Raw genomic sequence first — 25,020 nt, 5'->3', positions numbered from 1 at the left:
ACGCATAATCCTAACTCAAAAGGGTTTTAGGGTGCAACGCCAATCTCCCTCCCCACACTCCCGGCGGTAAACAATCCAACTCAAAAGAAAGGCGGAATTCTTATCATGGTCTACAAATACCGGGCTACGCTTTAAACCCTTTCATTTCTATTTCCACAAAACCTCTATAGACGTACTTTTCTGTGATCAATGGTGCACAAGGCCCTATTGGTTTTCAATTTTACCATGTTCAGTTGACAGTTCTCCTAACTTTCTGATGAATGACAACATCATCGTCCAAAAAAATAAGGGATATATTGACTGTTGTACACGAATTACACGCAAAAATGCAGAACCATGGTTTTTAAACCGCTGTTGACCCAAATGGTCAGACCATTTGACCCAGGAACCATCCGGGAAACTGGTTCCGTTTTATCCCAAACCCAGTCCCTGCCTAAAAAACTGTTGAATCGGTCAACAATCTATTGACCCAGGCAGTTGAACCAGTGACCTGTTCAATGGTTTTGGCCATTTTTTATTTTGATTATTTTTTAATTTTTTTTTGTCAAAACAGGCCGTCCGTTCAAATTAGATGGTCGAACCATAAACTCGGAAACCAGTGGCCAGAATGGTTCCGATTCCAGGTCGTTTTTTAAAACATTGTGCATAACCATGCAAGTCTTGTACCCCTCTGTTTTTGACCTAATGATACAATACTTAAATGCTCGTTTAAAAAGAGAATTGGTTTTAAGAGGCAAAAATCCTGTGTGAAAGTGTCCTTGGGCTAAAAACAATAGAATTACTCCGTGGACTTTCAAACAAGTGATAAGGGAAGGGAAAAAGATCGCAAGGGAGGTAGAGGCTGAATTTAAATGGGTTAGAAGGAGTACAAATGGGCTAGCTGATTATCTTGCTAAACAAGGGGCTTTGAGGCACCAACTGTTTTGGGCTGAAATGTAAAGAGGGGCAGAAATATGTAATAGTGTGGGAGCTCTAACCCCATACACAAAGTTGTAACACTTAACTCTAATTTCAAATAAAATTCTTCTTTGCTGATAAAAATAAAAAAGAAATTGTCCTTGCTTGAGCCCCATGTTGCACAACTAGTGGAATGCTCTGTTTTTTTCTGATGGATAAAAAGCAGGTAATCCAAACCCTTAACATAGCCTGAAATAAAACATGTGAACAACCTTCTCTTCTTTCCTTTCTACATCACCAATCCTAGTAATCTCAGTTTCAATTTCCTGTTCCCATTTGGACTTCAAAATACGAGTTATCGATCTAAAACAGATCAGTACAAGTTATAAATGAGGTCATTTCAATACTTTGGAAAGACAAACTCAATTTCTAACATGGCACTTAAACATGCAACAAAAATTGCTTGTTTGCAAGTCATTAAACTACCACTATCCATCACTAACCATGCAAATTCTGGAGCTTCAAATTTTCACAAGCAAGCAACTTGCTATCGTTTTTACATGATCAAAATAAAGATCCCAAAAAGCATCCCTACCAAGAAAACAAAGGAAAACAAACCATTTTGATACAAATAGTTTCAGAGAACCATACAATGCACTGAAAATTAGTAGTTTTATGCTGGTCTTCATCTACAACTTTTTGGAGTTTTGTTAATTTTATCTGATTTATTTGTCTTGGTAATTTATGCGGTTTAGGATTGCTAATATCGTCCCCTAAATAACCTCAATTTTGTGGTGGGTTTCATCAGCTCTCTTGAAGATTGATGAGCTCGCTACCCTATATTACAAGGCTTCCCAAGCATGAGTCTAAAAGCAGGGAGCATGGGAATTGCATCTCGTCAAATAAGCCATCCAACCCATCATCATTAAATGCAATAGCTGTGCTATCTGAGTCCGGATCTGCTCCTCACACCAACCTCACAGCATGTACCAGCTGCACATTGGGAACATCTCCCGTACTTGTATCTTATTATTCATGGAGATGTTCCCAATACACAGTGGGATGTGGCTGTGAGGTCGGTGGGAGGAGCAGATCGCAATTCATGCTATCCTCCACCTGAAACATGCAGCAATTGCTGCACATCCATGGGGTAACAGCTGACTAATTAATTTAACTTCTTCTCTCCACAAACATTCTGGTTTCTCAAGTCCTATGCTAGACAATAGTGGTGTCAACTTACTCAACCAATCATCAACACCTTCAGTGATAGAAATTGAAAGAAGCACCTTCTAAGAGAATTAATGGAATATTATCATGAAAAAAGCATTTTGAGGCGGATAGTGTTCGAGTAAATTCTTTTTTGGGTACAGGGAACTATCCCCAAGTTTCTCCAAGGAAATAGCCAATGTGAAGAGTAGCTTACCTCTTTTAGCCTATTTTTTTATATTCCAGAAGCCAACCTGCAGCCTGTTAAATCATGGGCTTCAGATGTCAAATGTAACAACAGCAATCAGACAAAACACAATTAGAATCCTTATACACTACAAAGAAGGATGGATTCAAAAAAATTGAGGAGCAATAGAGATTCCAAAGTCCATCCACGAACAGAAAAAAAAGGCACTTCCCTCAGAAAGAAAACTCAACAGTAATCTATCAACTACAAATTCCTGAAAGGATACTGGTATGCCACTAAACTCACAGAGTTGGCTTCCCTTTATTGCTGCATGGTCAGACCTTTTAAATTTAGGGAATAAAATCAGGTAGTCAAACCGAGTTTGGAACTCATCATCAAGAGAAAATTAAAGAATAAAACAGATGTAAAATGGAAAAAAAATGCCACATGGATGTTGATGTAGGAGTTGGAGTTTGATATATTTTGGGAGCCTCAAGTCATGTAAAGGAGGAAATTCTAGGGAATAAGATTCATGAAGATAAAAGATCTAGGGCCTTTTCTTCTCTCATGTTAGCATCAACCTTTCCTGAGAAGCGCATGACTTCCTTTGGAGTTACCGAGTTAGCATTAGTGCCCTTTCAGCAATGGGGACACAATTATGTTGGGTTTCCTATTACATGCAGTTATTTGAGTAAAAAAATAAAGAAAATAAGATTACAAAACCAAAACCACCCTAAAGAGGTCGTCAGAGATGTAACCTCTGTGAGTGATTTATTGATTTGAGGGTTGAAGGTCTTCAGGGGAGCTTTGGTGATTCTATGATTAGAGAATGACACTTTATTGCTCACTTCCATCCTTCCATCCTTTTAGGACTGATAGCTAGATGGTCACCTTAATCAGTCTGTCACTAAACTCAATCTGACCTACTTCTCTTCAGAGAATCAGGGGCCTTCTGGTATTAAGGACATCTTCAATGATGATAAAGGGGAAGTGATTCTTGCTTACTTAGGACCTTAGGGTTCTGGTGATTATCTGAGAGAAGGGCTTCTCTCTACTCCAAGGCCTAAATTTATAGTTTTCCACTCTCGGGATATTATCGGATGGGTGACAGATGCTTTCAGTGTTCCATGGAGACTTGGCCACCAATTCATGGAGAAAGATACTTGGTGTCTTGGATCAACTACTTCTTTGATGGTGTTTTGAGATTAGATAAATTTGACTGCTGGTTGCCTTCCTAGAGAGGCTGAGAGGGCATTCCACTTTGCCAGATGAGATGCCAGAGGATGTATTTTTTGTAAGGAATGCCTAACCTATTTTGAATGGTATGATTAGATATCTACTCACACCATGATTTTTCAGACGTGTTCTTGTCAGGCGTGTCTGTCTTCTCACATTAGGAAAATACCTAACTCAGCTTAGCCTTATCCCAGTATTTGGTGGATGCAGAAAAAGATAACATTCATAAATTGTGGTTGCATTAATGTCAAACAAATATGAGAAACGAGCAATCTCCATCAACATGATCAATATAACTAAACATATGGAAAATGAAACTACCTGAAGATCCAACAAAAGAAGATCACATGATTGCCAAGTGAACACATTCTTAGAATTGTCAGCAAAGTCAGACAGGAGATTCCAAGTAAGAAAGATAGCAAATATATGGAGAAATAGTTTCAGCAGCAAATAACTGGTTTTGCAAACACAGATGGAGCAAATATCATGTGCATTAAATCATCACAAATAACAAAACTTAAAAATTTTCAATTAGCCCACCACACCTAAATATAAACAAAAGGGGGGGGGGGGGGGGGACCATGGTGTTTGAAAAGAGCAAAACATCCCCAAACTACCTGAATTAACAGCTACTCTTATCTGTAGGTTCATCTGCAGAAAAAGAATTGTAAAAAATCTAATAAAGAAAAGAAATATATTCATATCTACAGAGTTACCAGAACAAACTCTAATACCTAAGAGAGAAATAAGAGATTAATAGCAGACCTAGGAGGAAATGTGGTAAGAAAGAACAGATGAACCTTGACAAGGAAAATTTACAATATAAGTTTATCAGCCCATAAAAATATATAACCTTGTAAAAGGTAGCCTTTAACAATAAAGATTAGGTAAAAGTGTTCAAGACATTATTTTGCTGAGAAGAAGGATGTCACGAGAAAAGGTGGAGAGTTAACACTCAACCTTACGGGAACTATATAATGGTGGTTATGTTGTACCTAAAAAGAAAATGGATGGAGTGATTTTAAATTTTGCAGAAGGGAAATGTAATGTTTTGAAAAATATGTGATTTTAAATTTGCAGAAGGGAAAAAGGGGGGGTTATTTTATAAAGAGGTTTAAAGATTGTTCATACTATAAATCCAGAATCAATCAACTACAACATTGCAAAAGTATGGGGTAGAACAACAGGTCCTGGAAACATAGCAAAAGGCTGGGGTAGAACAACAGGCCCCCGCAACATTGGGGCCGTATGGGACTGAGCAAGTGGTCCCTGCAACATTGGTGTGGCAGTATGGGATTGAGCAATAGGCCCTTGCAACATTGGAGCAGTATGTGATTGATCAGGAGGTCCCTGCAACATTGAAAAAAATAATTAATTTATGTAGGTGAGAGAAAAATATGGTGGCCACCATTAATTATCTTAATATCGTGCATTTAAAATGAGATAAAGATCAGGAAGATCCTACTTTTGATACACTGTTCAAAGCCCAAATTAATAAGGGTTTGTCTTTCCAGAAGAGATTTGCCTCGTTTATCAACAATTGGACATGCACAAATCAGTGCCCTTGAAACAACATTGTAAAAAATTCTTTAACTTACCTTAGAACATAAATGTGTATGATGCTTTGTTTCCCCACATGTACGACACTTCCTTTTCTTCTTTTGTCCATGTTCAGTGCCTGATTTATCTTTAGAAGATGCAACACTACCTGTTGCTTTGACTGGTGAAGGATCACACATGGTGGTAGACAACCTGATAGTGTCATGTTGTTCATTGGCATTTTCCCCTTGAAAACTACTACTACAACCCACGGCACTTATAGGTACATTGATGTGAGAAAGTCTTTGCATGCTCTCTTGTAAAATACTGATAGCAGCCTTAGTCCGTTCGGTGCAAGTAGCCCCAATTTCAACAAATTTTTTAGCTGTCTCTTTCAAGGTCCAGACATTTACTGTTGTTGGAATCTTTGATCCACCCCCAACTTCATCATTAAATGAGACATACCTAGCACTCATTGTCCATCGCTTTAAGATGTATTGTGGTGGAATCTCGAATACATTTACCATTTGAAATACTTTAAGTATGTGCCTGCAAAGCATCCCCTCTGACTCAAACATCTGACAACTGCAGCTTGTACTATTATCAACTGAGTTGAATGTAACAAATTTCATCTTGTCATCCTTCTCATTGTACTTGCCCACCATGTACTTACTTATTGACCCTTCCTCATTTATCTTATTTGCAACACAACAAGAACTTTCAAGAAATTCATCCCCAAACACTGAGAATATACTCCTAGTATAAACTTTCACAGCATGTTCTTCAATAGGATTTTTAGACTTTAAAATCGCTTTTGCATGCATTGAAACAAAATCTTCATCATCCTCCCTCTCACGAAGTCGATCTAGTGCTTGTTCATACTGTGGAATAAATTCATTGAAAGGAGTTCCCTCATGCAAGAACCCATCAAAGTAAGAATGAATGCTGTCATTTCTCCTTGTTGTAGTCAAGCCGGCAAAAAATGCACCTTGTAAGTACAATGGTACCCAATGATGCCGCTGTTCATACATTACCTTCAACCAACTATTTTCCTTTAAATGGTACTTCATCAGGAGTGCCTCCCAACCTGACTCAAATTCTTCAGATGTCTGACTCATCTCAATGCACTTTTTATAATCTGTTTGAAATTCCTTGTGCATTCTGAACACATATGTCAGATTTTCCAGCTCACTTTTGGCCACTTGCCACATGCAAAATCGGTGTCTTGCTTGTGGAAAAACCTTCTCTATTGCAGTTGTCATCGCTTTGTCCTGATATGTTATTATAGAGGCAGGCTGGCAACCAGACATGGCTCTAAGCCAGGTTTCAAATAACCAAATATAAGATTCCACACTTTCATCTGCCAACAAACCACAACCAAACAATGTAGAATGCTTGTGGTGGTTCACACCAATGAAAGGGGCAAAAGGGAACTTGTATTTGTCTGTTTGGTATGTAGTATCAAATATTACTACATCCCCAAATTGCTTGTATGCCTCCCTTGCCCTGCTGTCCGCCCAAAATATATTCTTCATGCCTACAATTTTACCATCTTCAATTGCATAAATAAACCCAGGATCTGCTGCCTGCATGCTCTGGAAGTACTCAAGAGCACGATCATAGTCCACTCCAATGTTATTCCTCCGTTCTTTCTTCATGTTATTCTTACAATCTTGATTATTGGTACACATATTATTATCCCCACTAGAAGCTTCTTTTTGTTGATCCATAATTTTGCATGGTACAACTGAACATTTAGGAGAGGTGGAGATTCCCACTCTCATATTATTTAACATTTTCCGATGTGATCGAAGTTTGTAAGCTTCAACAGGATTAACAAGTTCATGATTGTGCTCATTATGAACTTTGTAAACCACCCATTTCCCAGAACTTCTTTTAATGCTCATAGCTGCTCGACAATCTATCCTTGTTTCTCGTCGAGAACGTACAACCTTTCCTTTATATCGCTTGTCTTTTGTCCAGCGAAACCCCTCATGGGCACAAACATACTTTCGAGAGAGAACACTCTTATCAACCTTTGAGCGTTCTACGCGACTTTTCCGAATGCTGAATCCCTTTTCCTTAGCATATGCATTATAGTATTCATATGCCTCATCTTCGCAACTGAATTGCAAACCAATATATGGTTCAGAGACAAGATTATTGACAGAGGCATGGTTATCATCCCTTACACCACTTTCAGTTGTATCAATGTCTTCCTTTAAAGATTCTTGAATATCCATGGTAAGCTGAGGATGTTGAATACTTTCATCAAACACCATCACATCAGCATCTGAAATATCTTGACCAAGAGTCAAATTGTTTTCCATTTCATCTCCCTTAGGAGATTCTTGCATATCCAAACTAACTTGAGGAGCTTGAATTACAACATCAGCTTCCAATATATCTTGACCAAGGTCAATATTATATTCCATTTCAATGCCTTCATAAAATAGTCAAATAATAATAACAATTAGTAGATGAATAAGGAACTCAAGAAAAAAGATCACTGATGGAACAGTTGAAAGCTTTTATGCCAAGAAGAGCCATGGCAATTATGCAGCAGCTCTTTTATGCTAAGAAGAACAAGAAGTAAATTATAGAAAGCTTTCATCTTTTCTGCTGGATTTTTTTTTTTTTCAATTATGCAGCACTTTTGGCCCTGGCTACATAACTTATAATTCAGTAGAAAACCCAATTATAACTTTGACATAGGTTACCCAAAATTCAATCCTTACGAGTTATATGTACAGATAATGTTTATCATTTTCTCATCTTACACAGCTTCCCCCCTACTTCCTCTCCCGTTTCTCCAGTCTATTTTGCTTTCTCTTTATCCAGCTAGCATCACTGTCATGTACATGAGAGGATTCCTGTCCAATTGTGGAGACTACAATAGAAACACCTATATGACAAAGAAGTACTCACAGGGTAGCGATTAAAATTGGGATTTTGTTTCTGAGGGGCAAACCTGTGGCCAATAGCGAAGAATATGTCCGTGGAAATTTGTTCAATGCCAAACCATAGTCAAAGTTTGTTTCAGAACAGAATTTCACTAATCTTGCAAGAAAGCCACTGAAGATCAACAATTCATAAATGAGGTGTTTGTTAGCTAGTAGAATATTTCCACTATTTTCCCTTCATTCCCAAAGAAGTAAAGCTTGCCAGCCTGCCAGGACTAAATCATCCTTCATCCCTTTTCTTGCATTCATGATTGGAGAGGTTGAAGCTCCTATTCTGCATTCAAAACAGAGGGGTAATGAAAGACATATCCTTGATTTGTGCATACCAAAAGAAGGGCCGATAATGGGAACAAGCCCATGCATTTGCATAGAGCCACAGACAGAAAAATGTGGCTGAAATCCATATAGAAGGCAGAGCTCTTGTCAGAGAACAATGGTTGGAAGGTTGCAATGCTGGGGTGATTAACAAGGTATGAAACATGGAAGGTTGATAACGAAAGCAATTGGACTGAATGGAGATGGCAACAATGATGGAGAATCAGACAGTTTGGACAAAATAATTTCCTTTTCTGGCCTTTTTGTCATTTATTTTTTTCTCTCTTTGGTGTTTGCGTGTTTGCATGTATTGTTCTTTGACCGCTGAAGAAGTGGGGATGTGATCATTAGAACTGACAGACAAGATTGAGTAAAAATAATTGAAATGTATTGAATGTGATGATGTATCTGGTTTGTTGAAGGAAAACGATAAATTGCCATTGCTCTTCAAAGATATATCTAGACTTGACTTTCCATAATCTAATAAGCACAAAGGCTCAAGAATCAATTTAGTTATTCCATTTATCAGTTACCCAAAGAACTAAGCTTTAAGAGGATGAATCCAAGCAAAAGTAAAAAGGAAAAAAAGTCTACTATGTTCACACTCAAACTGAGATGTATACAAACATAGGTATAGTTAAAACAAGAGGAAAAAGATGATGAAATTTTACAAGGTTTCTTACCCTTTTCTTCTATGTCGACCATCAATCCAGCTATTGTAATTACCTATGCATTGATGTTTAGTGAATTCCTTTTAGCCCACAGAGTTCATTGACCTGCAAATGGTCAATGGATCTTATCTTTCCTTTCCATAATTTCGTAGCCCATGCGTATCTATTTAAAGGTGATTTATGACACTACTATCATTTTCATCTATTTAAAGGTAACCAATTAACATAAAAGTATATACATCATCATTCCCAACAACCAATTGCAAGTAAAAGAGGAAAAAAAAAGAGCATTTAAGAAAAATTACACAAGGAAATAACAATACTTAACCATCATTAGTAACAGATAAAAGAAGAACCAGAGTGCCAGAGCCTTGGAAACAAAATTTCCTACAGAAGTTAGACTGGAAAGGTAATTATCAAAAAAAAAGTTAGACTGGAAAGGTTTGTTTTATCTGTCTATCAAATAACTTATAATATCTATTCATGAAATACAAAATATATATAACTGAATAAAAAAAAATCATGAGAATAAACGTCTGCAGAGTACTTTTTTTGTAGGAGTCTGCAGAGCACTTCAGTGTCGTAAACGGATATATAGTTAATTAGGAAAAAATGTCTGATAATTGGAAACTGAATAAATCCTTTCTAAAACGTACAAGAAACATCGTGCTCAATTGAGAAGGCCTTAAGAATCTCAAAATCTATCAACGATAATGATTAAACAATGCTCGGAACCAACTGAAGTCATGCAAGAATTAGGCGTTTTAGTAAAAAACCACAAATTTCTAATATTTCCCTTGAAACTTGAAAATAAGAATCAATTATAGATTGCAAAAAAAAAAGAAAAAAATGGAACACCTCAACGTGCAAAAATAAGCAATTTTCCCTACACCAAACTTCACTTCCACGAAAATTAGAGTATCTACAAACAAAATTTAGATATAAAAATAAGGGAATGAAAGGACGGAGCTGTTTCTTAGAGTTGCACATACTCAACCTGAAATTCAATCGAGTTGAAGTACAGAAAATTGAGTTTTACTAACCTTTCTAACGATTTGTGCCTCAGGATGTTCGATCGCAGAAAAAAACTGCAGGAGAGGAACGATAGGTGTGGACGGTAAGTTTCCAAAGAAGCTTCTACAAGGTAAAGCAGGAAACGGAAAATAAAAAATCGAAAAATGTTTACTACAATTACTTTGATATTCCAAGGAGGATTCCTTTTCACAAGTCTTGATGGGGGAAATGTTCAGTCAAGGAGTGACACGTATGAAACGAAGGCGTATGATCACTCACGTGTGGTTAACACAAGTTAAAAAGCGAATGAAAAAGGAGCGAAAAAACAACAGAGAAAGGAGTTCCCAATTTCGTTCCTTTTTTTCTCTCTCCTTCCCAGTTCGCACCCTGCAACTTCTAAAACCCTAACAGCCAGCTGTGGATTTCATCCCCCGGAAAGGCTATTAATTGAAATCTCTATCTTTATCTCCACCTCCCGTTCTTTCTTCAACTCAGACTACATCTTTTTTCTTGATCTGTGTGACAGAACGTATTATTTAGAGCAAAGCAGAGACGGTTCAGGAAGAGTTTAACGACAAAGCTTGGGTACGATGTCTATGCCTCTTATTTTCTAATTGCATTGTTATTCGTTTTTTTTTTCCGCCATATCTACTATGTTCGCGTTATCCTTTCCCCCTTAAACCGATTTATCCCATCTTAGCGGTAGCGGATTACTGAAAGCAGTAGAATTATGGCTTGGATGGTTTTATTCCGATGATTGGTCGATTTGGTTCTTCCTTCCTTTTATATTATCAGTCCGTTTGTTATTTTCCCTTCCTGTTTAGGTAGTGGTGTATGAAGTTTCTTTCATGCTTCAATGTCGAAACAGAATTTTACTTTGGAATTTTCTGCAATTTATACAATCTTAATAAACAACAACCTCCATACTTATCTAACCATGAATACTTTTAGTTGAATATACAGTCAATGACATCCAAAGTTTTGAAAGCTGCTTATTCCGTTTGAAAGATGATTATTTCTCTTGGATGTATATAAAATCTAAACGCTCTTATTCTGTTTGGAAGTTAAGGTATACCAATAACCATGAGGGTAGTGAAACGCCTAGCACCTCACACCTCTAGGTAGTGTAATGCCTCCTGTCATACTTTCGCGTTTTAAAACATTGGTACTGACACATGGAATGGTGAAGGCGAGAGGTGGGAGGCGGGTCCAATTTATCAGCCAATTCCTCAATCTTGAACGGATCAAAGCATCTTGGAGCGAGCTTATGCCACTGTCGTCTAGCAATGGAATGCTGTCGATATGGTTGGAGACGGAGGAACTCCAGGTTTCCCACCTGGAAGGAGACATCCTTGTGTTTACGATCATAGGCTGCCTTCATGAATTGCTGGGCCCGCAAGAGATTATCCTTGAGGTCCTTCAAGATCAGATCTCGATGGGTAAGATATTCATCAACAGATGCAATAGATGTAGACCCCTTATCGTAGGGAAGAATAGCTGGTAGTTCCCTACCATACAGAGCCCGAAAAGGGGTCATGTCAGCAGAAATATGATGAGTGGTATTGTACCACAGTTCGGCCCAAAGAAGCCACTGAAGCCATTGCTTTGGGTGATCACCAGTAAAACATCTGAGGTAGGTTTCAACTTTCAAGGCAATGGTTAACAAATTTTGTTTGCCCATTGGACTGTGGATTGTATCCTGTAGATTTGGCCAGATTAGTACCTTGAAGATGGAAGAGAGATCCCCTAAACTGACTCATAAACACCGGGTCATGATCAGAAGGAATGGAATGAGTAACTCCGTGTAATTTAATTACATCTTTGAGGAAAACCTCTGCCACTAAATTATCAAGAAAAAAAAAAAAACCTCTGGCACTAGAGCCACTGAATAGGGATGAGGAAGGAGCGAACAGGGCTGTATTAGTCCAGCCAGAGATTGAGCAATATATTTCTATTGCTGGCAGACTCCAAGGTGGCTACAAAGTCTTGTATAGATTTATGCATTCCTGGCCAGTAGTAATGGCTGTAAATCCTCTTCTACGTTCTTAGAATACCCGAATGGCCTCCTGGGGCTAAAGCATAAAACAATCTGATCAGTTCAAGTAAAAGTTTTGAATCTGCTGGAAGGGTCATTCACCCCTTATACAGTAGCAGGCAATCTACCACTTGGTACCTAGGAGGGATCTTGGGCCCATTTTGTTCTGATATCCTGTAACAGAGGGTGGGCCTGAGCTTCTTGTTTCAGTGCTTCTAGAAATGGGTAAATTGGCTGGGAGACAATCATGGGCTGGAGTTCTGGGCTTTGGGAGAGGGCATCAACTATCAGATAGTGAATCTGGCTTTGGGAGAGGGCATCAACAATCAAAGCCTAGTAATCTGGCTTTCCATTTCTATTTCTCTGGGGTAAGAACTTGTTGTTCTAGTAAGAATTTTAGGCTCTTGTGATCTGTCCTGATAGTGAATCTATGTCCTAAGAGATAGGAACACCATTTATGGACTGCCATTCCCACTGCCATCAATTCCTTGTCATAAACCAACTTAGCCCTGGCCTGTGGTGATAAAGCCTTGCTGAAAAAGGCTAGTGGTTTTCCTTCTTGCATGAGGATTGCTCCCACACCGATACCAGATGCATCACACTCCATGGAAAACTCTTTGGAGAAATATGGTAGGGAGAGAACTGGTGGTGAGGTGACCTTCTGTTTGAGTGTATCGAAGTCCCATTGGGCCTGGGTGGTCCAAGAAAGGCTTCCTTCCTCAACAGCTGAGTCAAGGGTTCTGTAATCACCCTGTACCCCTTGATGAATCGTCGATAATAACCCGACAAGCCTAAGAATCCACTCAGCTCCCTAAATTCCTGGGTGTGGGCCATTCCAGTATACTTGGAATTTTAAATGGATCAGCTGTCACTGTCCCATTTTCAACAAAATGGCCCAAGTATTGCACATGCTTTTGCCTGAAAACACATTTAGACAACTTGACAAACAGTTGATGTTGTTGTAGAATGCTCAAGATGATTTGTGTGTGTTACATATGGCATGATCAATTTGGATGATACCTTAGCCAAACAAGGAACTGTGAGAGAATGTTTGTTCTTGGCAGTTTTGTAATTCAGATTACTTGGGTTTAACACCTATTTTAGGGGTTGACAATTGTATTTTAATTTTGTAATAATGAACATAGTTTTCAAGGCGCCAAGGCGAGGCTAATATTATTTTCAATATTAATATATTATATATATTTATTTATAATATATGTTATAAATATAATAAACTAAAAAAACTAAAGAACCAAAACCGATTAACCAGTTAACTGGTGGCATCGGTTTGGTTTTGTTTTGAAGATATGAAAAAATTGGTAGGATTGGTTTGGTTTAAAAAAAACCCCCTTAGTTTGGTTAACCGAACCATGAACACCCTTAAGAAGAGTTGTTGGGCCTTGCATGCGTGTCCCGATCCAAACTTTTCATCATAGTTATAACAATGCCCACAGTCTCGTCAGAGCTGCATCTCATCCCAAGTTAGCTTCTTAAGGGGCACTGGTGGTTGTAGTTTAGAGCTTGACCCATTAATGATGGGGTTTGCTAAGAATACCTTCAATTTTTGGAAGTGGGGAGAGGCGCATACTAAAACCAGGGTTCCTCCCCACCTGCCAAAGTCGACCTAGCCTTTCTTCATCCAAACAGGCTAGACCGACGACAACTGCTATCGTAGGAGGGTGTAAGGATTTTACCTCAATACAAATCTCCTCCTTCAGCCCTCCGACGAAATACCTGACCAACACCTTCTCTAGCCATCCACTTACTTGATTTGCTAGTTTCTCAAACTCTACTTGATATTCATGCATGGTGATAGTCTATTTCACCTTCAATAAAGCCTCGTTGAAATCCTCAAAACTAGAAGGACCAAACCTTATACATATTGCCTTGGTGAAATTTGCCCAAGTCATCTGCCAACTCGACCTTTTGTACCATTGATACCACTGAATAGCGCCACTGTTCAAGTAGATGGAGGCGGCTGAGACACTCTACTTCCCAGGTATAACTCGAAAAACCTCTCTGCCTTGTAAATCCAAGACACATGATCCTCTCCATTGGACGAAAAAAATCCAATGAACATGCTTCCATATTCCTCCCTTGTACTTCGGATTGTTGTCTCTACTGGATCCTTCGTATTCATTGTCCTTGCCCCTCTATTGGGGAATCTAATAGAACTGAACCACTATAGCTGATAAGATCTCCTTGAGGCCACTCGTCATCCGCTGCAAGTCGTTCTTGATTCAATCTACTTGAGTCTCCATGACTGAAGCTCGAGTGTTGGTCATGCTCTGATACCAAAAATGTTAGGTTACTGCCTAACACAGGGGTAGATTTGAGGGGCCTAACCTCCTAACAAGCAAAAATAGAAGGATGATGAAGAAGGAAAGATAATTTTGAAGGTTCGGATGCCCAGAAACATGATGAAAATGCCTTGTATAGGCTTACAACCAATTTGGGTAAGTTGTAACTAATTCTCGAGCTGTCCTAGTGGTCCTTATTGTGATGTGGCAGCCCCTTCCGTCGGTCCTTTCTCCTGGAATATACTCAGAGTCTTGATGAAACATGGATCGGCTGGGTCGGCCACATAGCCCATGGGCCTAACAGATGTCCTTTCCCTTGTGTTGCAACTTGCAATCTACACTGGGTTGTGTTGACCAGGCCCAAACTGAAGATATATGAGAGAGAACCTTAACATAAGTAAAACCCAAAATTAGGGAATAGCCAAAACCAGACATTGGCCAGGTCCTGCCTTCAGCCCAAGATCAATGTACAGCAAAGTTACTGTAGTTTCAAAAGTAAATATGATGAGGGCAGATTTGGCCCTCTAGTGAAATTGTGACACGTGGCACCTTGTGACAACTAGGCGACACCCAGGCAACAACTTACCAAGTTGGTATCCCACCCGGGCACCGGCTTGGCCGGCCTAGCGCGGCCTGGCGTGGCCTGACGCGCTACCTGGCGCGCGGCCTGCATGTGGCCTGGCGCGTGGCCTGCACGTGGCCTGGCGCGCGGCTTGCACGTTGCTTGCGCGCGGCTTGCACGCGGCCTGCACACTGCCTGGCGTGGCCTGCGCGACCTGGCCAGCCTGGATCAACCTGGCAGATGATCCGACCTGGTCGACTTGGCCAACCTGGATCAGCCCGACACATGATCCGACCTGGCCGACCTAGCCGATCTGGATCAGCCTGGCACACGACCCGACCTGGCCGACCTGGCAACCCATAAGACGTGCCCACCAATAAACTCGGCATGCATACCCCACGATCCGTGGAGGCTAGCCCACGTTCTGGAAGTTGGTCAACGTGCATGGCAGTTACCTCCAAGGAGCTCGCCAAGGAGCTCGGCAGCAACTAGCCACCAGGGAGCTCGCCAAGGAGCTCGTCACCAAGTAGCCACCGGGGAGCTCGTTGCCATAGGCAGCTCGCCACTTGTAGGGTAGCTCGGTCTAGAAGAGCAGTTCGGCATATCGTAGGAAGATCTCCTGCCTAACAACCGTACCTGACAGATTTGGTGTCAGTGCCTACATCTCTTGCCAGGCGGCGGCGTGCCTGCCGTCTTTGAAAAGCATGGCACGCCTGATGAGTCCGTACCCTGCAGCAGCATCCTGCACCTGTTACCTCAGTCCTAGCAGTAATGGCTTGGGCAGTGGCGGTTATGCCTGATGTGACTGGGCACCACTATATAAGGACTCCAACCTCCAAAGCCAAGGGAGAGGGAATGGAAAAATGGAGGTAATCCCTGTTCTCTAGCTCTCTCATTTCTCTTCAAGCTCTCTGCAATCAGAATGCTAACTTAGGCATCGGAGAGTCCCCGCCGGGTAAATACTCCTGGGCCCCTTGGTTCAGTTCTCGCAGGTTCCTCAGCTCTCGCCGCCTACAAAGAGGAGGAAAAGATGGAGTTCTCGCAGGTCCCTCAGCTCCCGCTGCCTACAAAGGAGAGGAGATCACCTCATGCAGAGGGCAGTTGGGTTGCGCTACACCAAGGAGCTCCACCATCCTCTGAGTTACATGCCGCCTAGGAGCAGGTCAAGGGAGCTCGTCACCAGGTAGCTCACCACCAGGGAGCTCGTCTCCAAGTAGCTCACCACCAGGGAGCTCGTCACCAGGTAGCTCTCCACCAGGGAGCTCGTCACCAGGTAGCTCTCCACCAGGGAGCTCGTCACCAAGTAGCTCACGACCAAGGAGTTCGCCACCAAGTAGTTCATCACCAGGCAGTTCGCCACCAGGGAGCTCCATCATCATCTGAGTCACATGCCACCTGGGAGCAGGTCAAATGACGAGGTACTTAGCCAAAAAATTGATACATCACAAAAAATTGGTATGTGACCAGAGACGGTTACATTAAAATATAAACCTCATCTTTGTATATGTTGGAGCAAAGGAAAGAAAGCAAGTATGGTGGTGAATCTTTATAAACTTCAAACTTTTATTATCACAGAATTGGTGGTCAATCCTTTTTCCTCCTTGTCTCCAAACCTAACCTGAATTTCTACCTGTCATTTTCGGTTTGGGTTTGAGTAAACCCAATCATCATCTATGGGCCCTCAATTCTTAGGAAACCTCCACTTTATTATATGCTTGGTATGTTCATGAAAAACTAGATTAGATGCTATCTTGATTGCATTCATATTGTCAACAAAGAGAGGAATGGAGGAAGAATGATCAGTGTCTGTTCAGTGCCAAAATAGAGTACCTTTCTATCTACCAGTCTCAATTTCCATGTTTGAGAACGTAGGAGGGTAAATATCTAGGATTCATTGGTTACTTGAAAGGTCATATTTCAAAAGGATTTGCAAGCCTTTAAGGCAAGGCAAATTAAATAACTGAATTGCTCCCCAGGAAATTGATCTAGGTAGGAGAGAAACACCATTAGCATAAAAATAGCAGAAGAGTGCTGCTTAACAAGAAGAACAAATCAGTAAACCACATTTTCTTCTCTTGTTCTTTTACCACTAAATTTTGGAGTATTATGTGCCTTTGGGACTAGTTAGATCCCAAACAAACCTTTTTTTTTTGGAGAAAGGTTAATAAGTATATCAAAAAGGCTAGGCTGTACATTGACCTTCCAGCTATACCCCCACTTTTTCCATATTGTCACTTAGCCTAATGAATTTAAAACCCAAAAGAGTAATTTCATGAAAGAGAGGGGGGTGGGGGATATACAAATCAGACCTTGCAATAACACCAAAGACTCCAACCTTGGGGGAAAATACCGTGGTTACTCAATTTAAATCCATGGTTAATTAATTTAATTTCAGCCAGCCTAAATCCATTGTTACTCAATTTAAATTGGATACCATTATAATTGTTCAGATCATAAATGGGATGGAAGATTCCCATATGTGTTTTATTTGATTCATATGTATATAAAACATATCTTATCTTCAGGTTGAAATCTTGTTTAAAACTTGATGATGAAACAGGTTGCTAATCTAGATAGGTTGTTGAATGGAAAGGTTGATATCTTGTTTAAAGCTTGATGATAGGCTGCTAATCTAAATAGGTTGTTGAATGGACAGGTTGATGTCTTGTTTAAAACTTGATGATGAAGTGGGTTGCTAATCTAGATAGGTTGTTGAATAGACAGGTTGATATCTTGTGTAAAACTTGATGATGAAACAGATTGCTAATCTAGATAGATTGTTGAGTGGACAGATTGCTAATCAGGTTGATTTTCTTTATTTTTCTAGCTTCTCTTTATTCTTTTTATTTTGTCCAGCTAATCAGGTTGCCCAAGTTTCTTTTCTATTTGTTGCTAATTAGGTTACTAAAGCGAACAAGTCTGGGTTCATGACAGGTGCAACCCAGATGCTATGGGTTTTGGATAGAGCTGGGTTCATGGACATGTCTAAGTTCTGGGATTAGGATGCAATAGGTATGAGGTTATCCCAAAATTTTAAAAAGAAAAAAAAATGAGGCATTGGAACAGGTATATGTATAGCGTTTTGGGTTCATGGGAGCACATGGGTTGGGTTTAATATATGTATGGTGTTTTGGGTTCATGGGATCACATTGGCTGGGTTATGGTGTTTTGGGTTCATGGGAGGACATGGGCTGGGCTTAGTTAATATAAAGTATTAATTAATATTAATATATTCATAAAAAAAGTATTAATTAATATTAATATATGTGGAGACAAACTCCTAGACAATGCACTTTACATTTATTATAACGTTCAACTAACATTTGTCTCAATTCCAGCAACCAATGTATGCAAAAAATACAGGGCCATTTACATGGTTGGTAATGAAACGAATTGAATGCAAATGGGTCTCAAACTCTCAGTTCCCATTTGCATTCACCTAAACTGCTGAACATTTGATATGCAACATACATATTTGTATTTGCACCCCTTCCAAATGGAGCCTATGTGTCAGACCTACATTTTGGTACAAAAGTTGGGGTCTGGCAGATCTGACTCTTGAACAGCACACCTGACACATGAACACAAATCCATGCAACATACTAAAATTTAGTTTTTTTTTTTTTTTTCTGTAAAACCTTGGTTTATGTATGCAAATTTCTATGGACCACTTTTGTGCCTTTTTCATCTTTGGAAGTTCAGGCTTTATGTTTATTTTGGTGAGTCTGTTCTAGGATTTTCCTGGATGTATTTGGGGCTGGAATGTGAAGGTCTTCTCCTTCAATGGGTTGTTGATATGTTTGTGCTCATATTGCAATTGATTTTTCAAATGTCAGGCCAAAAATGGGTTTTGTCAATTTGGTTGTGTGAGTTCTGCCAAGCCTATAAGGATATGACTTAGAAAGGAGCTCTTTTTTGTTTAGTCAACATTGATTCTTTATATTACCACACCACTTTAAAATGTATTTCTGTCATCTGTGAATTTGTATTAGCAACTTAGCAGAGTCACAACATGTAGGTTTGCACTTATGCATCTTCAATTAGCGTTGATTGCCTGTGCACGTCCCAACTAACATGTGACAATCTTGTCCGTTTTGAAGATAGATGAGTTGGAAAGGATTTTTGAGATTCATTGATCTTTTGGTTGCTAATATTTGCAAAATGAAGTTATTATAAATACGTTTTTTGTAGTGAACATGACTGAATTTGCTACAACCATCACACTTTGCAGAGATTCTTTTACACAGTTCTTGTGATTTTAAATCTATGAATGAACTGTGGATGGTAATCCCTTAGCAACATGCAGTTCTCATTGTTTGATATTGATCCCTGCTACAGTTCAAAGGGTCTTCATTTGGATTATAATGGTCAATGCAACAAAAGGGATCTTCATCTCATGGTAAAGCATATTAATATGAAGTCTTACCATTTTTCCTTGAGGCTATCTGGGGTATATAATTCTTTTAGTATATCATGTCTGTTTCTCTATTTTCAATTGAAAAATAGAATAGGGCACTGTAACTTCACCCTGAATGATGGCGTCTCACTAAGCATCAATCAATTATGTGCTCATCACTTGGAACATACAATTAAAGCATAAAATGTTTGTTTCTGTGAAAATGTTAGTGACTTAAAAATAAGAAATATATTAGAAATTTAGGAAATTATATGTAGATTTATTGTAAAAATTTTATAACATTGTAAATATTAATCTATGCAAGTATTCATTAATATTCTTTAAGGCTGCATTTTCTGAGAAAATTATTGAAATTTGGAAAGTTGTGGGTAAGTCTTTAAGAGATTCCATAAAATGCTTTAAGGACTTTCCCACAATTTTCCAAATTTCAATAATTTTCTCAGAAACCAAATGTAGTCTAAAATTATAAAAGGATATACTCTTCTGAATGATGCTTCCAAATTTATTACATTGGTTGAACATGGCCTCTTCCTCCACTTAAAATAAATTTAGGGACTTAAAAAAGTTATTATATCATTATACATTATGATGCTATATATAAAATTTCATTGTTGATATTAGTTTATAAGCATTATTTTATTATGTTTTTTGTAATACAAAAAATGGCTATCTTTCCACTCTTGTTTTGCTAGTACATCAGCAAAAGAATTACATTCCTCTTAACCCCTTGCAGTTTTATTTGTGTATTTTGTGTCAGCCACTTAAACTTCTTCCTTTCATTAAGATATGACCAAAATCCAGCTTCCTCCTTTTGCAACAACTTACTACCAGCTTTGAGTCACCTTCAACAATCAACTTTCTAATGTTCGACTCCTTTGTCCTTTGAACTCCTTCCAAAACCGCCAAGACCTCATCTCTTAGTGAATCACCTATAGCAATTGGTCCTGAAAAGTAAGCTATTATTTTGCCTTCTTCATCCCCAAATACTCTTCCAATGCCCAGAGAGCCAGGAGTCCCTTCACTGCTACCATCAAAGTTCAACTTAACGAAGCCACTGATATGTGGAGACCAAATAGGGGCCGTAACAGCCTTAATAGGACCTGAAGCAAACACCTCCTTCCAATTATTATATATACTGTTACAAAAGTTTAAATCTTCATCCCCAACTATTATTAATTAAATTATGTATAATTAGAAACATTTTATAAAGGAAAGTAGTAAGGCAAGAATCATTTGGAATAATAAACTTGAAAAAATGGGTTTTAAAACACATTATTTACATGATACAAATGTACATGTGAACTTTTTAATAAACAAGCATGCATGCATATAACATTTAAATTCAAACATTATATCAATATAATTAATGAAGTAAATTTTGTCGAAAACAATAAAAAAAGATATTAAAACATTATGGAATATGCCAAGATATGTTTCAATAATATTTCTTGTTAGTACTCATGAAAATGGAAATATTTCATGAAAATATTAGGAAACATGTAAAATTTTAAACCATGCATACAATCAATTAAGCACCCCTTTGTTGGTTCAGTGCCCAAAATTTGACCATACAGTTCTAACTAATCTATCCTCAACATTGCTTTTTTCAATTATAAGAATATCTAGGATGGTCAATCAAAACCGAGTCTCTCAATTGGATGCTTTATAGTTGTCTTGTCAATAGTGTGAGTATCTAAGATAGACAATCAAATCTAAGTGTCAGTGGGATGTTTTCTAGTTGTCCCATATCTTCAGCCCTGCCTATCTGAGAGGTTCTCAAGTAACCGTGCAATCCAATTGTTGTTTAGGGCCATAGGGGCATGAACATGTAAAAGGAGATCCTAGTCCTTGGTGTTCTAAGCTCACAGGTCATAAATTTCTTTTTTCTGGTTTGTTGCTGAAGCACTTATCTCTGTGTATTTTTCCCTACAGTGACATACCCATGGCACAATTCATCATCAATTTGAATGCCACACAACCTGCTTCAAGTAAGTTCATAATACACGTGTTGGACAGCACCCACCTGTTTGTGCAACCCAATGTGACTGAAATGATACGGAGCGCCATTTCAGAATTCAGAGATTTAAATTCGTATGAAAAGCCTGCCTGATCTTTACATTCTTCTGATGTGAAGTGAGAATCTGGTCCTGCAATTATATTGGAAATATATTTACGTTGTTGAAGGCTTTAAGCATAGTTGAACCTTATATCTCCTCTATACTTGTCTTTTTATAGAATAAGAAATATAATTTATATAAGTGTTAGTGTAACCTTTCCATAGCGCATCTACTATTGAACACAAGACAGAGATTCTACTTATTTTATGTCTCTGCAAAAAGTGTGAACTCAAGCTTTAGTAGAATTTCTGATCGTTTTGACAGAAAATAAGAGAAAACAAAAGGTTGAGACTAGAGAACATTTTGTGAAATCAAACCAAACACAGCCTTGGACTTGAAAGAGAAAGATTGTAACCCGTAATATATTTGGAAAGCACTAATTACAAAGTACAAACCTCAATCACAGAGGACTTTGCCATACTTGTTATCTGAATCACATTAGTAGTTCAATCTGTCATGTCTTGCAAGAGAAAGGTTGTATGTTGCTATTGGATGTTCATGTATGTGCTGTGTATGCCACTACACTATACCTGCTCTTCTGCAACTACAGTATATATCCGCTTGCAAATGGGGCTTTGGAAGACTACCCCCTTTTCCCGTTATTTGTGTCAATCTAAGACTCTTGACTAGTTCTAGTCTCTAGACAAAGTATTCAAAGAAGTTCGTAGTTGCTGCAGTCATTCTTCTTATCTCTTATATAATAACCTCACAAGCATATTTCACTTTATCGCGGAGCATTATTGCTTTATTTATTGCTTTCTGTTATTGTGATTAGTGAAGGCATTGAAGCTCAAATGTTGTAGTAAGATACTAAGAGACGGTGTAAAGCTCTTGTAATGTCTTGTGGGGTAGACTCCCTGCTTCTGTAGTAGACGAACTAAAATTAGAAAGCTATAAAAGGTGGAAAAATAGACCCTGTTGGTAGAGTGGGGAACTACTATGAACTTAATCGTGTATTTCCATAAGACACATTTCACAAACTAAATAGAAGTGTATATCAAGTGCAGTAGCAGATGAGGAACACTAGTGGCATGGTGTTGACCAATCAAATATATGACAAATATGTATTTATATTTAAAAATCAATATAAATTTCATTAATATTTGAAAAATATGGGCTCATCTGTTTTGCTAGTTGAACCCTTTGGAGGAGATTTTAAGTTGGTAATAGACTGATAGGCTGGTTGAAGAACTTAGAAAGTCATTTGGGCTTATAGGCAAGGTTCAAAAAATTGATACTATATGCCGTGTATCCGGCGTATCGTATTGTATCGTATCTTTTGGGTCCCGATATGTCTGTTTACAGGTGTTTTTGGGATCCCACTCTTTTTTAATAAAAAATACTCTTTTTTAACTCCTCAAAAACCAAATTTTGAAAAAATAAAAAATAAACTGAAACAAAAACTATTTGTGTGTATCTAAGTACCGGTATGCCTCTGCCGATACGCAGAGGCATAACGATACTTTGAACCATACTTTTAACCTCGTGCCTCTCTATGTTTGGGGTTTCTCTCTTTAATAAGGCTCATTTTATTTAATCATGTTTAACAAGCACATGAAAGTCACATAGTTATCTTTTTCAAAGTTAACTAAGGAATACTACAGAGGGGGCAAAGTGAACGTTTGGGGCTAAGTGTCACTATCACAAAGGTAATATGTAATTTACCCTTTTCTCTCAACTTTTTTACGAATTGTTTCAGCTGCAAGTTCTGAACTCTTTATCTATTTTCCTGTTTCCTTTATCGTAGAGTGATTTGGAAACCTTGCAAACTTCTCGTGTCTTTTCCGGTTGAACCATTTGAACCATGACCTGGATAAGATTATGGGTGTGGTTTGCATGATATTTGCTATTTGGTCAAAAACCATCCAATCCGAGAGTGATTGAACTGTTGACCCGTTCAATTTAGTCACCGGGTCACAAGTTGCACACTTAATGTATGCGTAAATTTTTGAAGGCCATAACCTTACCCTGCTATTTTCGCAAAAAAAAAAAAAAAAAGAAAACTCTTTTTTGGGCCTCAAATTGTAATTTTTAGCATTTCTATAAATAAAAGTAAAATTGAATTAAAATATATAAAACATAAAATAATATTTATATATACATATATTGCATCTAAGAAATAATATTCAAACACAGATAATATATATATATATATATATATATATATATATATATATATATATATATATATATCACGATCTAACTCGTTCGACCCTACAATCGAACTGTTCAGGCCTTATTAATGTTGAATTAGATTGTGTGAATCTTATTGATGGGGACCATCCACCCATCCACGGTGGGACTATAGTCCCAACTCATCATAGTTATTTTTTTAATTTATTTCCCTTATAATTTTATTTTATCTAGATATTATTTTATTTTTAAATTATTTTGAATAAATTTTTAATATTTAAAGGTAATATTATGACTTTTTTTTACATTGAATCATTTCCATTTTTTGTGTTAATAAAAAAATATTTAAAGATAATAAGTAATTGTTTTTAAATTATTTTTATTACCTTTTCTATTAATAAAAATGATTTTTATTATTAGATAAATTTATATTCTATAAATTTTATACTCTAATATTTGACATATTCAATGACATTGGTGTTTTATTTTATGCATTATTACAAGTGTGCAACCCATCATTGGCCTAGCCGTTTGTACCATCACCTAGACAAGGTTCCAAGCCCGATTTGCATGAAACTCACCATTTGGTCAAAAACTGTCCAACTCAGATGGTTGAATAATTGACCCATTCAATCCAATCATCGAGTCATACTGTCATAGGTTGTACACTCAATGTATGTGTAAACTTTTGAAGGCTATAACCTCGCCCCATTATTTTCTTTAAAAAAAAACCTTTTTGGGCCTCAATTCATAATTTTAACATTTTCTATAGATAAAAAATTAAAATCTGAATTAAAAATATAAAATTCTATAAATTTTAGACTTTAATATTTGACATATTCAATGATTACATATTGGTGGTTTATTTTAGGGAGAATGACGGTTCAGCCTAGGGTTAGAATTTTTAGGCCCAAAGTACAGTTGGGGTAGGTGTCAGCTCGGAATTGATGCCAATTCATGGGCGGGCATTGGTGCATAGAGTGGGGGTATTTGACATTTTGAATGTTTATAGGTCTGCAATGGGTCTGTCCATACTTCTCTATTTATTTTATCCATTATTACAAGTGTGCAATACGTCGTTGGCCTAACCAGTTGAATCGCTTGAACCATCGCTTGGTCAAGATTTTGGGTCCAATTTGCATGAAACTTACCATTTGGTCAAAAACTATCCAACCATGGTGGTTGAACCATTGACCCATTCGACTCAATCACTAGGTCACATGTTACACACTCAATGTATGTGTAAACTTTTTAGAGGCCACAACCTTGCCTTGCTATTTTTGCCAACAAAACACCTTTTTTAGACTCAAATTATAACTATTAGCATTTTTATAAATAAAAGTAAAACTGAATTAAAAATATAAAACATAAAACAATATATATATATATATATATATATATATATATATATATATATATATATATATA

At 37.9% G+C, this 25,020-nt stretch overlaps 2 protein-coding genes across 11 annotated transcripts; one reads left to right on the top strand and one right to left on the bottom strand.

Moving 5' to 3' along the window:
* Window positions 1-4,592: 4,592 nt before the first annotated feature.
* LOC148880226 (protein FAR1-RELATED SEQUENCE 5-like) lies at window positions 4,593-10,244 on the bottom strand. Of its 8 annotated transcripts, none has more exons than XM_088962072.1 (6): window positions 10,058-10,184; window positions 9,027-9,119; window positions 8,037-8,302; window positions 7,804-7,955; window positions 5,125-7,508; window positions 4,593-4,876 (listed from the first exon to the last, which is right to left on the bottom strand). In XM_088962072.1, the coding sequence occupies exons 5-6, from the start codon at window positions 7,498-7,500 to the stop codon at window positions 4,679-4,681; spliced, it is 2,574 nt and encodes an 857-aa protein (XP_088818198.1). In that variant the 5' UTR covers window positions 7,501-7,508; window positions 7,804-7,955; window positions 8,037-8,302; window positions 9,027-9,119; window positions 10,058-10,184; the 3' UTR covers window positions 4,593-4,678. The 8 variants fall into 8 exon arrangements, with proteins under 8 accessions (XP_088818198.1, XP_088818199.1, XP_088818196.1 ...); XM_088962073.1 differs by having other exon boundaries at window positions 7,804-7,938; XM_088962070.1 differs by lacking the exon at window positions 7,804-7,955 and having other exon boundaries at window positions 10,058-10,214.
* Window positions 10,245-10,358: 114 nt separating this feature from the next.
* Window positions 10,359-21,753, top strand: LOC148880225 (Nucleotide excision repair, TFIIH, subunit TTDA). Of its 3 annotated transcripts, XM_088962078.1 has the most exons (4): window positions 10,360-10,613; window positions 17,860-17,937; window positions 19,264-19,324; window positions 21,275-21,753. In XM_088962078.1, the coding sequence occupies exons 3-4, from the start codon at window positions 19,290-19,292 to the stop codon at window positions 21,450-21,452; spliced, it is 213 nt and encodes a 70-aa protein (XP_088818204.1). In that variant the 5' UTR covers window positions 10,360-10,613; window positions 17,860-17,937; window positions 19,264-19,289; the 3' UTR covers window positions 21,453-21,753. The 3 variants fall into 3 exon arrangements, with proteins under 3 accessions (XP_088818205.1, XP_088818204.1, XP_088818203.1); XM_088962079.1 differs by lacking the exon at window positions 17,860-17,937 and having other exon boundaries at window positions 10,359-10,613; window positions 19,157-19,324; XM_088962077.1 differs by lacking the exon at window positions 17,860-17,937 and having other exon boundaries at window positions 10,362-10,613.
* Window positions 21,754-25,020: the final 3,267 nt, after the last annotated feature.

This window comes from Nelumbo lutea, chromosome 1 (assembly GCF_056320005.1).
Source record: "Nelumbo lutea isolate HS-2025 chromosome 1, American lotus-T2T, whole genome shotgun sequence".
In the NCBI taxonomy this organism is placed as follows: Eukaryota; Viridiplantae; Streptophyta; class Magnoliopsida; order Proteales; family Nelumbonaceae; genus Nelumbo; species Nelumbo lutea.
This window is presented reverse-complemented; position numbering and strand designations above follow the sequence as displayed.